The sequence below is a fragment of the Aulonocara sp. 'chitande type north' Nkhata Bay genome, linkage group LG6, assembly GCF_057382095.1.
Source record: "Aulonocara sp. 'chitande type north' Nkhata Bay isolate Kocher_YH1m ecotype deep benthic linkage group LG6, A_spYH_male_GT1.1, whole genome shotgun sequence".
NCBI lineage: Eukaryota > Metazoa > Chordata > Actinopteri > Cichliformes > Cichlidae > Aulonocara > Aulonocara sp. 'chitande type north' Nkhata Bay.
This window is the reverse complement of record NC_141349.1, coordinates 16,126,969-16,142,090: the sequence shown is the minus strand read 5'-3', so window position 1 is coordinate 16,142,090 and position 15,122 is coordinate 16,126,969. Positions and strand designations below refer to the sequence as shown.

The following is a 15,122-nucleotide window of genomic DNA, read 5'->3' as shown; positions in this document are numbered from 1 at the left end:
CACCACCCTGCAGAAATCCTAGAAATTATCTCTATGGACTTTTAAACTAGTGCGTACTTTTAAAACTCAATGTTGCACTTAAAAGGTGTTTATAACCCTCATTTGTGAAGTTGTGTGTAGCGCAAGATGACTAAAAAAAAAAAGAGAGAGAGAGGTGGCGCATCATTGTTGAAAGCCCACTCACCACAACAAGGGTGGGTCATGGGGTGGGTATCTTGGCCCGTGAGTGGGAACGTGGGACAAGGCATACTTGGCAAACAAGACAAACTCAGACGGGACAAAGCACAGATAGAAACTAATGCTAACACAATATATCCATTGTTAATTTTTTTTTTATTTTGTACTATTTTTAAGAATAGACAACAGCAACAAAACAAAAAGTACAACTTAAAATTCGATTACATGATTAACATTGTATATAAACACTGTTAATGTCTAATATTGAAATGAATCTCCAGTCATACAATTTATTAACTGTATAGACATAAGCCATGTTTTAATAGATTGTTTAGAAGCCTTCTAATTAAATCACTCAGTTTGCATTGTCAAAGAAAACATAAATCAAGATAATGAGATAGAAACTACATGAACTGATGTTGCTGGTAGTATGTGAATGCCAGAGCAGGGTATTCTTTAAAGATGCTAAGTAAACTAAGTTACTAAGTCGTTGGTGGGAAGAGTGCTGCAGCGCCACTTTAAAAAGAAACAAACAAAAAAACAGAAAATCCCACAATCTTAAACCTTTAGTCTAATCAAAATACCAGAGAAAGTGATATGATTTTATCGGAAAAACATAAACAACACAGGCTGTTGGATATAAAAAGCTAACGCAGCAAAGTGTGACCCTTGTGCCCTCTTGGGACACAAACTTCAATACAAAAGCAGTAAATTTAGTTCAGTGTAATGAGTAATATCAAAAACTAACCACCTAGTATCCATCCATCATCTTCTTCCACTAATCCGGGGACAGCTCCTAGGGACAGCAGCCTAAGCAGAGAAGTCCAGATCTCCCTCTCCCTAGCCAAGAGATATAATCTCTCTTGGGTCACCCCCGGCGGGACGTGCCCAGAACACCTAACCCAGGAGGCGCCCAAAGGCATCTTTATCAGATGTCCAAACCACCTGAAGTAGCTCCTTTCGATGTGGAGGAGTAGCAGCTCTACTCTGAGCCCCTGCCTAAGGGAGAGGCCAGCCACCCTTTGGACAAAGCTCATTTCTGCCACTTGTATCTGTGATCTGGTTCTTTTAGTCACTACCCAAAGCTCGTGACCATAGGTGAGGGTAGGGACGTAGAGCAACCCGGAAATCAAGAGCTTCACTTTTTCACTCAGCTTTCTCTTCACCATGATGGACTGGTACAGCATCCGCATCACTCAACCTGCAGCCTGCATTAGCTTAGGAAACAGTCTTAACTTAAACTGCAACTATCCATCAGGGCCCTGTTGATGGTCAGTACAGTTTACTGAACAAGTTTCAAACAATCACAATTTTGGAGTTGGCACCTTCTCCTCCTGCGAGTGGGCCTACTCAGCTGTCAATCATAACATTGCTACCCAATTAAAAACATGACTTTTTCAACCCAAATCAGCTACAAGAACTATGAATAACGACAGAAAGCATTCTTGGGAAAATTTAACTGAGGAGCACTGCCTTTATTTTGACTCTAGTCCCATCCACTAACATGGAGAGGGCAGTACTTATGAAACTATACTGCAGCCAGACAGCAGGTAGCCACAGAGACGCTTTGGCTTCATTTTTCTGGAGCTGTCAGGTCATCCATGTTTTCTACAGTCATTAGAAGCACATAAAGCAACTGAGATTTCAAACACCAAGAAACAAACAAAAAACACAACTTGGGGATTTTAATGAGGTCAAAACATTTTAATAAAAAAAAAAATCTTTTGTAAGAAGTCTTGTCCTCCAATTTGTTCAACTTCCATCACATTTCACTTTTGCAACAGCACACACACATTCGCTCACTGACAATGTGCTAGCTACTAAACCTTTGGAACAGAAACATGCTGACTGATCTGTCAGTATTATAAACATCTTATACAATCCAGTGTAACATGAACGCATAAAAGTCTGCTTCAACTTCAAGGACCACATTAGTAATTTCTCATTTTAGCCCATTAATCACAAATTTCCAGAGTTTCATAATTTACCAGGTAGCAATCAGATTTTATGTCACGTTCAATAAGACAAATCAACCAGCATAACATTAACCTTACTTGGTTTGCCTGTTCAGAAATTTTCCGTTGCCTTTCTTGGAAATTATTCATCACAAAAAAAAAAGAGAGAGAGAAAAAAAAAAGAAAAAATATACCGGCATGAACTGAACCAACAATTGCCAAAAAGGAAGAAAAAACAATGATAATAGCGTATACGATTTCATGGTTAATGAGCTAAAATGTGCTGGCAGCGTTCTCCAGAAAGACAGCCCTCAAAGGAGTGAAGAGTTTCACATTTAAGTCCTGAATAGCACACAGGGATGTGAGCAAAACAAACTGAGGAGAATTTATTACATAAAGCAAGAGTTAATCTATATTTACAAATGAATCAGAGGCAGATAATCTGCAGTTCCTCCTCTGCCAAAAAGAAATCACATCCCTGAGCACAGTTTGTGTATAGCAGTTCACGTCAGAGTCCTGCAGCTCTAGTTTGACCACAACAGCACAGTTGTTCCCCGGCCCAGAGTCTGCAAAGACGTTCACATTGAATATTGAAGAGACCTCAGCTGCAGTCTTTCTGCATTACAGGAACAAGGGTACCGTGGAGAGCTGCAGAGACAGGAAGCATCAGAACAGCTGACATTTATCAGTTTCCTTGTAGCAGGATGCCAGTGTTAGCCGTTATCTTTACGTCCTAATCTCCTTGCAGCTTTGAGTTATGCCTCTGTTAATGCAGAGCCTTTCTCTCTGCCCTCTTCATCCTCCTCCCCATCTTTGTCTTTGTTCTTTTTGCGTTTCTTTTTCTTGTGCTTGTGCTTCTTGTGTTCTGCCTCTTTGTCCTGGCTGCTGCGTTTCTTGTGCTTTTTGTGCCTTTTAACTTTCTTGTGTTTCTTCTTCTTCTTGTCTGTCGTGGTGGTGGCTGAGCCGCTGTGGTTACTTGGGGTGGGGCTGTGGGAGCGCTGGCTGAGGGACAGACTGGCGCTGCCGCTTCGCCCTCTCTCAGGCTCAGAACCTTCGCCTTCGCTGTAGTCGGGCACGAAAGCTGCCTCGTCTGTCTCGCGGCCGAGGTCGGAGCACAAACGCTGTCTCCTGGGCTCGGGGGCCCGACTTTCCTCTCGCCCTCCTCCACCTCTGACTTCTGCTGCTCTCTCCTCCTTCCCTGGAGCTACTCGCCCTTCCTCTCTTCCTCCACCTCGCCGCTCCTCTTCTCTTGCAGAAGCTCTTCCTTCTTCTCTCACTCCTCTCCCCTCTTCCCTCACGATTTTAATTTTGGTTGATTTGTCCAAGTTTGTCTGGCCCGTCCTACCACCCTTACCCTCTTCCCTTGTGGCTCTTCCCTTCTTCTCCTCCTTCACTGCTCCTTTCCTCTCTTCTCTTGTAGCATCCCGGGTTTCAGTCCTAATTGGCTTAGGTGCTTCCTGCTGCAGCTCTCTACCTCGAGGCCTCTGCAGCACTGGGGAAGGCTCCTTGGTTACACTAAGCTCATTTTCCTGGCCTTCTTCGTCATCTTCCCTCTCCCACTTGGAGCGGGGAGGAGGCTGAATGAGCGGTTCCTCCCTGGCCGGGCTGAGCACCGGGCTCAAGCTCGGGCTGCGTGCACGGGTTTTTACGGGGCTCGGTGGAGGCTGTTCTGCAGGTTTCGAAGGCAAACTCTTCTGGTCTTTCTCCGAGTCCTGCTTTGTTTCATGAGACGACCTTTTGTAAGGAAAAACAAGTTTTTAGAAAAGCTTAAACATCTCAATACGAGCAGATACGACACCACAGTTTAGACAATAGTACAATTTTCTTTGGGAAACACTTTTCTATCAAACTTGAGCTGCAACAACAGTTTATACTTGCTTCACCTTAAATTTATTTTTATGTCCACAAAATTAAAAAAAAAAATTGAATAACTATCAATAATTAGACCCTAATCCTAAGATATTTTGTGTCTAATGTATTTTTACAAAGAACAAAAACAAAAATTACACAACTACACAAGTCATGTAATTCAATGTGAGTTTCACTGTGCCACTGAACTCATTACTTTGCTTTGGCAACACTAAAATAATGAGTTTTCCTAGCCCTCCCAAATAAACAGCTTTAGACTGATTACGTTTTTCAAACTCCTCTTCTGTTGCTAATGAACCGCTGACAGAAACAGATAGAAACAATTTAAATTCTCGTGCCATCCTAATGGAAACAACTTAAAGATGCAAATATCAGACGCATAAAATGAAGAGTGGAACAAAGTAAATAAACTACATAACATTTTGAAGTGAAAATTAAAGGCTGTATAAGGAGAAAAAAAAGAAAAGGCACTCACTTAGTGGAGCTTGTAATGTGGCCTGTCAGAGCCTTTCGGCTGATCCTGGGTTTGCTCTTTACAGCAGCCTCCTGAACGTCTTTGACCGCTTCCACGGAGGTGAGAGGAAAGAGGAAAGGTTCAATGAATGTTTAATTAGATAGCAAGACACAAAATCAAAGTTATCATTTCCTGCCATACACTCGACTCGTGCTTCAAATTACCTTCTCTGCGAGCAGCAGCTGGTTTCTCTCCAGAGGGAACGCTCCTCTCTGTTCTGTCCTTGGACGCACTCCTGGGTAATTAGAGAATATAATTACAACTATTAACAACTGTGTTTACAGACAGAACAAATGTATCATCGCGTCTTTCAGTCATGGATAAGGAGAAGCAGAAAAGCAAATGTAGTGACCTGTCAGGTTTAGCGGCTCTTTCTGAGCCCTCGCCCTTCTCCTTAGAAGATGCTCTTGGTTTGTCCTGATGGTCTGCCTGTCTCCTCGTGATGGCAGACTTCTCTCCGATCGTCATTTTATCCAGGCTGACAGATCTGCCTCCCCCGCTCGCGCCGCCTGAGTTTTTTCGTTCTGCCTTCGACGCCCTCTCACCCTCCGTGTCTCTCTCCGATGCAACCGCCACCTTTTGGGCGATTCTGTCCTTGTCTCGGTCTCTGTCAGACCCCTGACCTCTGTCTCTGTCTAAACCAGACCTCTCTCGCTCTCTGTCTGAACCAGACCTCTCTCGCTCTCTGTCTGAACCAGACCTCTCTCGCTCTCTGTCTGAACCAGACCTCTCTCGCTCTCTGTCTGAACCAGACCTCTCTCGCTCTCTGTCTGAACCAGACCTCTCTCGCTCTCTGTCTGAACCAGACCTCTCTCGCTCTCTGTCTGAACCAGACCTCTCTCGCTCTCTGTCCACTCCAGAGCTTCTGTCCTGCTCTCTGTCTGAGATGTGCTGCCCCTCTCCGCCACTGCCAGGTCTCTCTCTGGAGACTCCCCTCTCCGCAGATGCAGAGCGCTCTTTTCTTCTAGCTACTTCTGCTGCACTACTGTGCCGGTCTGCTTCAGAAATGCTTGTGCCAGCTGATCGCTCTGAGATTGAGGCGTTCTTTTCGTGACCAGATGAAGTTTCATCCAAGGCCGCTGCCTCAGTGCTGCCTCTTCTCCCCATATCTCTGTTCAACTTGATTATTCTTACTGGCTTAACCTGCAGATGCAAAAACAAAATGTTCAAACGGAGTTAAATTAGGGGAAATCAGTAGGAAAAATACGTTTAACAAAAGTTTCTGAGGACCTACCTGAAGGTCCATTAGAGGTCTGATGGCTGCTCGATCCGTTTCACCCCGGCCAAGCTCGCGGCTCCCTGGATGCGGAAGGATACCAGGCCTGTCAGAGGAAGGTGGGAGTCTGTGGAGTGGGGGCTGATGAGGCAAATGCGAGTGGGACATGATATCCACTCCACCTCCTAGGCCATCTATTCTCCTCAGCTTTCCGGGAGGAGGTCCAAGTAAAGAGCGACCCTCCTCTCCCATCCTCCTCCGGTTGTCCACTGGGGATGAAGGTCGGGGGAGGAGTGGGAGACCGTGTTGATGGGGGTGAGGAAGGAGACCACCGCCCTGTGGAAGATTTTTTCTTCCCCGCATGTCATGGCTGGATCGGGGGCTGTCATGAAGCGGGGGATGAGGCAGAGGTTGGTTATGGGAGGACTGTGGAGGGGTCTTCACAAGTGAAGGCCTCACAACGGAGCTCTTACCCTTTTCTTTTTTAGAGGTAGTCGAGTTGTGGGTGTCTTCTGGTTTGGCTTTAACACTCTTTAAAGGTTTAACAGCTGAGGAGGAAGAGGAAGATGATGAGGGGTCTTTCTTTTTTGCCAAAACTCCTTCTCCGGTCTTTTTCTTCATTTTGTCCGGCTTTACCTTGACCGGCTCCGTCTTTGCTTTAGGCTTTACTTTCTGAACTTTGTCCTTCTTCGTTTTTTCAGATTGAGTTTTTGATGCAGACTTGGTTGAAGATTTAACAGATGAAGCAGTGCTCTTAGAGGGCGGGGCTTTAGATGACGCAGTGTTAACAGCAGGCCTTGAAGAGATGGGAGGTGTTTTTGTGTGTGACGGTACATCGTCCATGGGTTCGTCTCTGACCGGAGTGGCATCGCCTCTGTCCACCGGCTGTTGCGACGCCTCTGGTTCTTCTCCAGCTTTCTTCTTTTTTATCTTCTTTGTTTTCAGGACTTTAGTGCTGGACTTTGTCCCTGACGAGGAAGAGGACGGGGGATGGTGAGGTGGACCAGCTCTCTCCTCTCTCCCTCTTCTCCCTCTCCCCTGGGGTGAGTAATCTCTGGATAAAGGGGACAATCTGTCCCTCTCTCTGTCTCTGCTGCCATGACCTCTGTGATGCAGTGAAGGGTGTTGGCTATCGTATTCTTTGTAGTATTTGTTGTACCAGTCTACATACTCCTTTTCCCACTGGCGCCTTTCCCTTTCAAAGCGCTCGGGGCCTGCGGGACTCGGACCCTTCAGTTCATATGGTGGTAGCTCGCGTGGAGGTAGCTTTCGTCCGCCAGGGCTGCGGCTCCGGTATGCCCCAGGGGAGCGAGATCGTGACCTAGACCTGTAAGGCCCTTCTGGCCCCTCCCAGCCTCCTCCCCGGTAGGAGGGAGGAGATCGTGGTGAGCCAGAGCGACGGTACCCATAAGACCTCGAACGAGATCGGGACCTTGACCGTGAGCGTCCATAACTGCGTCCGTTACGTCTGGAATAAGGCGAGCGAGGATAGGACCTGCCATGGGATCGTGAACGAGAGCGGGATCGGCTCGGTGAATAAGAGTAAGACCTGGATCTGGATCTAGATCTTGATCTGGACCGAGAGCGCGAGTAAGGAGAGCGGCTAAATGGAGATCGACTGAATGACCTGGACCTGGAAGAAGAGAGTCGGGCAGGAAAAAGAAGGAATGAACAGAGTGAATGAAGGGTTGAAAGAAGGATTACGCAAAAATGCAACAAATGCCTTTAAAAGCTTTGTGCATAAACAAGTTTCGTTATGTAATAAATACCTGGAGTAAGATCGCTTTCTTCTCTTTGGTGCATTTCGGTATTTCATTAGCTCTTTGTGGAAGTCTTTAGTGAACTCATCCAGCTTGGAGGTAACCCTATGTAAACAAAATTAAACACTCAGAAACATTCCAGGTTGTCTCTTGTGGTGAAACTCCAAAATAAAATAACTGTTCACAATTGCAATCCTGAGTTATGTCTGGTGCTACATGGTTTTCACATGTGCCACCACAGTCTGTCGTTAGACCCCTAAAACAAAAAGAACCCACTCACTTGTCCTGTCTGTGATGCCTTGGCCTGTAGAAGTCTTCCTTACAGAGAGGTGGCTGTGGGAGGGTGGGTGGAAGAGGGACTAGAGGGGGCTGGGTACCAGGGGGAACCCAGGGGGGGTTGAGAACTGTTGGTCCAGGGGGATAAACAGGCTGGGGCTGGTAACTCATAGCAGGAGGAGGAATAAGGCCAGGACCAGCACTGTATGGAGGAGGGTAAGCCTGAGGTGGAGGTGGATACAGGGCTGGAGATGGGTACACCTGAGGACTAGGTACAGGAGGTGGAGCTGTGTGCAGGCGACTGGAGGGGTGCTCTCCTCTACTTCGGTACCTGTAAAGATGTACACAAAAGACTTTACAGAACTGATGTTACATCACAAACACTTCACAGTTCATAGTGCATAAGCAAGATTTACCAGTGTCTGCCACCTCCGCCTGCTGCTGCTGGTGCTGCTACTGCTCCTACTCTGTGAGAGTGATTTGTCCGTGAATGGTGACCTAAAAGAGCAGAGAGCAGGCAGGCTGTTAGTTGCCAAATGTCTTCCCTTTAAGCTCATCAGATCTCCTTAAATGAATAAATTGATCTTCTGACCTGACTGATGAGATGGTCTTGTAGGTGGCAGTTGGCCAATCACTGGTAAAGTGTAGCTCTGTGGGAGAAATTATGGGGTTTTTTTAAAAAGAGAGAGAGAAAGAGAAAAAAGGTTAACATGATGAAAAACCTATGTTTTGGTGCTCTAACTAACATAACCTCGCAAACAAGTCACTATTCAGGAAGGACCCACCTGTGAGCCACTTTCTGAGGGTCCTGATGAATCAGTTGTCCCTTTAGGTTCTGGACGCGTCTCCCTGAAACACAAATAGAGACAGTGTCTGGCAAGAAAGGCTTCTTTGAACTGAATTTTTCATGGAATATCTCAGTGTAAACTTACCCTGGTGGGGGTGGTTCACCCTGGTCGGTGGAGTTGGTCGAGTGCATAGGAGAACGGCGATCAACAGCCGGTGCAGGGACTGGCGAAGCTTCTTTTTCCTCGACAATAGAAGCAGCAGCAGGGGAAGGAGAAGCAGGCGGTGGAGTAGACGCAGCAGGTGGTGCAGGAGAAGGAATAGAAGGAGCAGGTGCAGTAGGTGGGGCCTGTGTTTGAGGGGCCGTGGTGGTTGGTACATTTGTAGGAGGTGGTTGAGTGACATTGGCCAGCAGCGGGTCCTGCTGTCTCGAGTGCAGAGGCCTGACCAGCTGTGGCCGCGGTGGAGGCGGAGCTGTGTGTTGGGCCTGCTTGCGCCCATGTTTGGTGTATCCTGTCTCATTCTTAAAGTTGTTTACAGCCTACATAAGAAGGCAAACACATAATCCAGCACTTACAAAAACAGTCAAATTAAACTAATACCACATCAGACTGCAAACGTTTGAAAGCACTACCTGTCGAAGAAACTTGTTGGCAATGAGATTATCAGGTGACACATCTGACTGTTTGCACGTGAAGCAGATGTGCTCCTCTGAGTCCAACAGGGCAGTCCTAATACCTGAAAACAGACGGATCTTATTTAGACAAAAGCTCACGCGCACACACAAAAAAAAAAAAAATCACTTAAAATCTTTTTTTATCGTCTACATTTTGAGAACTCACAGTCATCGCAGTAGCTGTTTCCACAGCAAGGTATGACTACGGCATCTGTCATCAGGTCATTGCAGATCGGACACAGGAGCTCGTCAGGGATTGGATCGTTTTCATCCTCAGATGACGACTGTTCATGTGGAACAAATGGAGGGCGCTCCTTCTTTCCCTGTGCGTATGCTTCCCTGTTAACAAAACAAATGCACCAGCAATATGGATAATTACCAACTAAGACATAACTTAATGTGCTATAAAGTGTATATGAAACGCCGTGTGTAGGCGTATGTCAGTGATTGGCACGTACGCATCTATAGCAGGTATGGCGTATTCTCCTGTGCTGGTTAACATGGCTCCCTTGGCACCTGGCTCTGCTTTCACCATGAAGCTCTGTGGTATCCCCTTACTAATTCGTACTGGCTTGGGACCCTCCACACTTTTATCCTGAACCTCAAAATGTAAAAAGGCAAAAAAAGAAAACCCAAAACAACAAAAATTAACATTAACCAAAACATGACGGTTACTTTTTTAGACGTTACACAACAATGTTGTAAAATATAGCAACACAGACAAAGATCAAACAATACTGTTAATTACCATTAGCATGGGGCACTGTCGAATGTAGTGACCGGCCTTTCCACAACGAAAGCAGGTGTAGTGAGCAGGTGGAGGTCCGACTGCCTTCTTGGAGTAACTGGAGGCACAAGTTACAGAGTTAAACACACGCCCAGCTAGACAATGAATTGAAATACACATTACATGCTTCATTTTGAATTTAATTAGATGCTCAAGTGTGGCGATTGTATACTAACTGTATTGGATCATATTCGTGATTCGACTGAGTCATCATGGCTTTAATCTTGTCCTCCTCGGATGCATTTGCGTCAACCAGGTTAGCAGTCTAAAACATTGATTTAGAAGAGATATAAGAATCAGAACAATGTCAACCCCTCAAGAAAAAACCAAAAAAAACAACCCATCTTTTTAGCTTTTCTGGCGTTACAGCAAGCATACACAGAAACAGTACCTTCGCAAGTTGGGCGAACGACAATGAAGGAGAAGAGTCCGTCTGCAGGAGAATCAGAGCACATATATTAAAAGGTATTAACATGATAGATTTTAGACACACTGGAAGACAAGAGCCCCGACAGTTCCCCACCACATCTGTGACCAATCCCTTAGAGCCTCCGTTTGTTTCTTCAAACAAAATTAGCACCTCTGTTTAGCCTCCAAAGTGCCTGACAAAGGTAATGCACGAGTAGCAATTAACAAAAGAAATTAAAAAAATCAACACGTGGATTACAAGTGGTGCGTGCCGTTTTAAGTCCAACTCCTCTAAATAGTCAGCAAATCTAGAAGGAAAAAAAACTAATACTCTGAAAGCCTCTAAGCTTGTGTCTTTTCAGAGATTTTTTACATGGATGAGATCTTTGGGGGGGAATAGAGTAAAATACAAATACCCAAAAAACACACAGCGATGTGATGCAAACTCCATACTGAATGTATTATCTACTGCCTTTGCAAAGCAACAAAAGTATTACAGCACCAAAAAAATTTAAATGAGATTGTGCGCTTTAGTCGCATGTTTAAGAACTCATGACGAGACAGAAAATTGTAAAAACATCTACTTTTGCTGTTCTTTAGCATATGCAAGTCTTCCGAGCCTTTAACTATGGTAATGTCCAAGAGCTTCTGCTTAAACACATCACGCCTCCTTAAGTATTTGGGGCTTATCAGCAAATACTACCAACACATCCCTCTAAATCCTATATCCAAAGCTTCTTCTGCAGTGGGTAGCAGAGGGCAATTTTCTCAAAGGAATACTTGACATTTAATTTAAGTATGCAGTTTCCCCTCACTAGGGCACAGTGATTTAAGCTTGTCAAACGAAGTTGTCACAAATATTCAAAACTCATCAAAAAGTTCAAGAATGCTTTCTGTAAACTAATGAGCTAGCAAGGAGCAGAGCCAACCTATTAAAAAAAAAAATGCAGACACAGGAAGCTGTCAAGTATGTAGAGCTGATAAGGCACAAGTGTAGAGATCTTTCTGTTGAGGGGGTGGGTGAAATAAAAAATGCCTGGTGGAAGGAAAATGAAGTAACCGCTGTTGTCACTTATTCTCTTAACCTGTTCCCTTTAACAGCCCTACAACACCACCAACGTCACGACAGAAAGCGGAGGAGGGATGGTTCTGTCAAGAGTGGACAAAGGGTCACATTTTACACCCACATAAAAAATTTGATCTCTCTTCTTTTTTTAAGTAATAAAGGCTAAATGTTAGTAAACAAAAAAAGCCAGCAGGGTGGGATATCCATCATGATAAGCAGGCTCAGAGGAAACACTGGGTATTGCAGAAAGCTGTGGAGGGAACACACAGGGATCTGGTGCAAGCGGTTCTGACACTGAACCACTCAACAACTTTATTGACAGGGTCTGCAGCTTACAGCTTACAGGACACACTACACCAGCATACTTTGCACTGCAGCAACCATGGAAGGATATTTACTGATACTGTGTCTTAGCACAGTGTGGTCTAGCTTCGTAATGATCCCCCCCAAAAAACCACAGTTTTGTAAAAAACAAACAAAAAAACAAACAAAAACACACTTTGAACTGGTTTCCTTGCACAAGAGGCACTGAGGAATCTGGCTAGATTCAGTGTATCTCAGCACAGCAATGTAAATGCGAGCCTTCAAAGTTTAAGGGTTATGTGCAGTCCATATTCAGTGCAGAACAGAACATCTTCATGATTAAATTGTACAGGACAAAATAAATGACAGAAGTTTTGACTTAACAAAATATCTGAGAATGTGTATGTTTAGCAGGTTAAGCTCATAAAATGAATAAGAGTCAGTGGCAAATCTATTCCACTCATTATGTAAGATAAGTTTATATAAATTAATCACACTTTCCTTCTTTGGGTTTATAAACCACAGAAAATATTTTCACAGAAAATAAATGACAATGTATTATGAATACAAAAATACCATACTTCCTTTTACAAACCCCTTCAAAACATTTGCCTGGCATAAATCAGGCTACATAACCATTTCATTATGAAATACAGTCATTAACAGTTTAAATTGCTTGCCATGTTAATTATCAACAGTTTCAGTTCAGAGCATTACAAAAACATGGTGGCTAGTCTGTTGTTTCTCTTAGCGGCCTCATCTCATTCACACAGTGTACTTTTAATTTGTTCATTTCAAAATAAAAATAAAAAAAGGCAGACAACCCGGGTTTTTAGAGAGAAACAACAAACTACTTTAACCTTAGTGACTCCAGGAAACCCTCAAAAAAAGACATCAAATAACACACAGAGGTCGAGAGCTCAACACAAATGTAGCCAACACACAGTGAACAGAAGATACAACTTTATCATTGTTGACAGGATGTTCTTGAGAAAGGTGACTAAAGCCAGAAAGAAGGGGGCGAGAGAGAGACAGAGGGGTGAGGAAGGAGAGTGTGTTGTTTTTGGGTTTTGTTTTACATACGGGTCTAGGAGGTCCCACCACAGCTGTGTCAGAACGATCTCTGCGGAAAACAGAAAAAAAGTAGTAAGCTACTGGCACAAAAGGAACAAACATAACCTAGAGATTTCTCTATCATTTAAAATCCACTGGTGACTACACTGTAATCATGACTCAGGCTGCAACGTTAGATTTTATGTATACATACACAATGAACGTCCTGCCAGCAGGTTTTACTCCACCAATCGGGGTGCGGCGGACGATCACAGACGAGTGTTTTGGGATGTGGGCTTCATCGTCTGTGTATTCTGTGAAACACCACACAGAACAGAAATCCAATGAGTTTACAAAATATTTATGAAATACAGAAAAATCCCAGTATTTACAGCTTATGCGATCCCAGGGCTTCAACTAAGGCTGAATAGCTGTGACAGTTAAAATAAGCACTAAATAATGACAAAGCCTTTATAAAAATAGACATTAAAAGCTCGTTCTCAAATATTAGATTGGAGGTTCAGTGTACATGAAACTGCTTGGGACAAATAAAGTAAATCCTAGAATGTCAAACTGTTTTAAAGAAATTATTAGAGGCATGTTGTAGATCCCAATGGATTTGTACATATTCTAGCCCTGTTTGTGTTTTCCCAGCAAAAGCCCTATACGTAGATATCATGCGCTGCCTCTTCCCAAAGTATCTGATTATGCTTCTCCCATAATGTAAAGAGTCAGCTCATGGCGTACCTTCTCGAGTCTGCGCATTGGTGATCTGCAGGTCGCAGTCTGTGGCCTTGAGCCGTTCCCGGGCCATAATCTGCCTTTTAAGCTCGCTGAGAGTGATATGCAGCCCATCGAAAGTGACTGTATTATAGTCCAGTTTGGAAGAAAACTTATAGTGAACACACGACATTTTTTTTTGTTTTGTTTGGATTTCTCTCTCTCTCTCTTTTTTTTTTTTAAACAAGTCTAAGCACTTATCAAGTTAAGAACAAAGAAAAAAAAACACAGGCCTGGTATAACAAAATGAAAGCGTCAACACTGAACACAGGAGGCTAAATCTGGTGACTTTAATGGGTAAACCTTCTGTATTATTCGCTGAAACACTGGACAAAGAAAGGACTAATATGGGGAAAAGGTTGAGCTCGCAGATGACGACACAGTCATTATTACTGGAAATGAAAAATAATCGAGCAGCGAGGCCAAAGCGCCAAGGAGCGGCGCCGTGTGCCTCTTCAGTTCTTTAAAGTCCAAGAAAATACAACAAGGTGCCACCAAATCCAAAAGAGTCCATGCAGCACAGTGTGAATATGTTACATGGGTAAATGAGGTCAAGTCCGTCGTGAATTGTCCTTGCTGGAAAACCCGGTCCGCCGCACTGCAGCTAGCAGCGGGCCTGGGGCTTCCCCAGTCCTCGCGGTAGTGTTTTGCCTTTTCGGTACAGTTTGTAATTTATAGAAACAAAACACCACCGAGCTCCACAAAAAGTCCACAAAACTGCGTGAAATGCTCCACGGCCAGTCCACAGGAGTCACACTACTGTTTAGACCCCTCCGAAAAGGTTAATCTTAAATCGAAATGTTCCGTGTAAATGTTAAGCTAATGTCAAGGCTAACATGCGACACCTCGAGATTAGCTAACGCAACTCAACACAACATGAAAGCAGGCCTAACAAAAGCTAACGGCTAACGCTGCTATTGCTGACAATGGTGTCACGCTAAACTTTGGGGCAAAAATCCACCGTCTGCAGTCAGGACGAAAAGGTTCCTCTTCACTCCACGGTTATGTCCCACCACAGAAAATAAAGTTTTGAATCCGGATGATTCTTCAGTGTAAATCCATTAAATCCATGTCGCTGATCCCAGACGATCGTCTCCTCGCTGTTTCATCAAAATGGCGCTGGACGGAACCGGATGTCGCCAGTGTCTGCTTCTTCTTTGAGGCAATGAAAAGTGGCAGCTGCGGCGTTGCATTTTACTGCCACCCTCAGCTTTTATTGCTCAAAAAAGTTAACTGAGTGAAACCCCACAATATCTGTGCACTAATCATTTAATTTTCGTAATATTGCGCTATTTCACAAGAGCCTGTCGTCTCAAGACACTTTATATTTTAAGATAAAGAAAGACACCAAAAATAATATATAAAACCCCAAAACAACAACAATCACACTACCCCCTATGAACAAACACTTGGACAGTGGAAAGGAAAAAGTCAATTTAACAGGAAGAAATCTCTGGCCGAATCGGTCACCTGAGTTAGGAGTGAGGGGAGGAAGA

The 15,122-nt window shown here is 44.2% G+C and overlaps 1 protein-coding gene across 2 annotated transcripts; it reads right to left on the bottom strand.

The window, feature by feature from the left end:
• Window positions 1-1,860: 1,860 nt before the first annotated feature.
• Window positions 1,861-14,788, bottom strand: LOC147327549 (uncharacterized). Of its 2 annotated transcripts, none has more exons than XM_086295230.1 (20): window positions 13,594-14,788; window positions 13,061-13,160; window positions 12,877-12,916; window positions 10,408-10,449; window positions 10,193-10,281; window positions 9,978-10,074; window positions 9,688-9,830; window positions 9,396-9,568; window positions 9,188-9,291; window positions 8,700-9,094; window positions 8,553-8,616; window positions 8,360-8,417; window positions 8,184-8,265; window positions 7,772-8,098; window positions 7,501-7,596; window positions 5,750-7,364; window positions 4,868-5,658; window positions 4,680-4,750; window positions 4,477-4,564; window positions 1,861-3,866 (listed from the first exon to the last, which is right to left on the bottom strand). In XM_086295230.1, the coding sequence occupies exons 1-20, from the start codon at window positions 13,757-13,759 to the stop codon at window positions 2,888-2,890; spliced, it is 5,520 nt and encodes a 1,839-aa protein (XP_086151356.1). In that variant the 5' UTR covers window positions 13,760-14,788; the 3' UTR covers window positions 1,861-2,887. The 2 variants fall into 2 exon arrangements, with proteins under 2 accessions (XP_086151356.1, XP_086151357.1); XM_086295231.1 differs by having other exon boundaries at window positions 9,688-9,824.
• Between the last annotated feature and the right edge of the window lie 334 nt (window positions 14,789-15,122).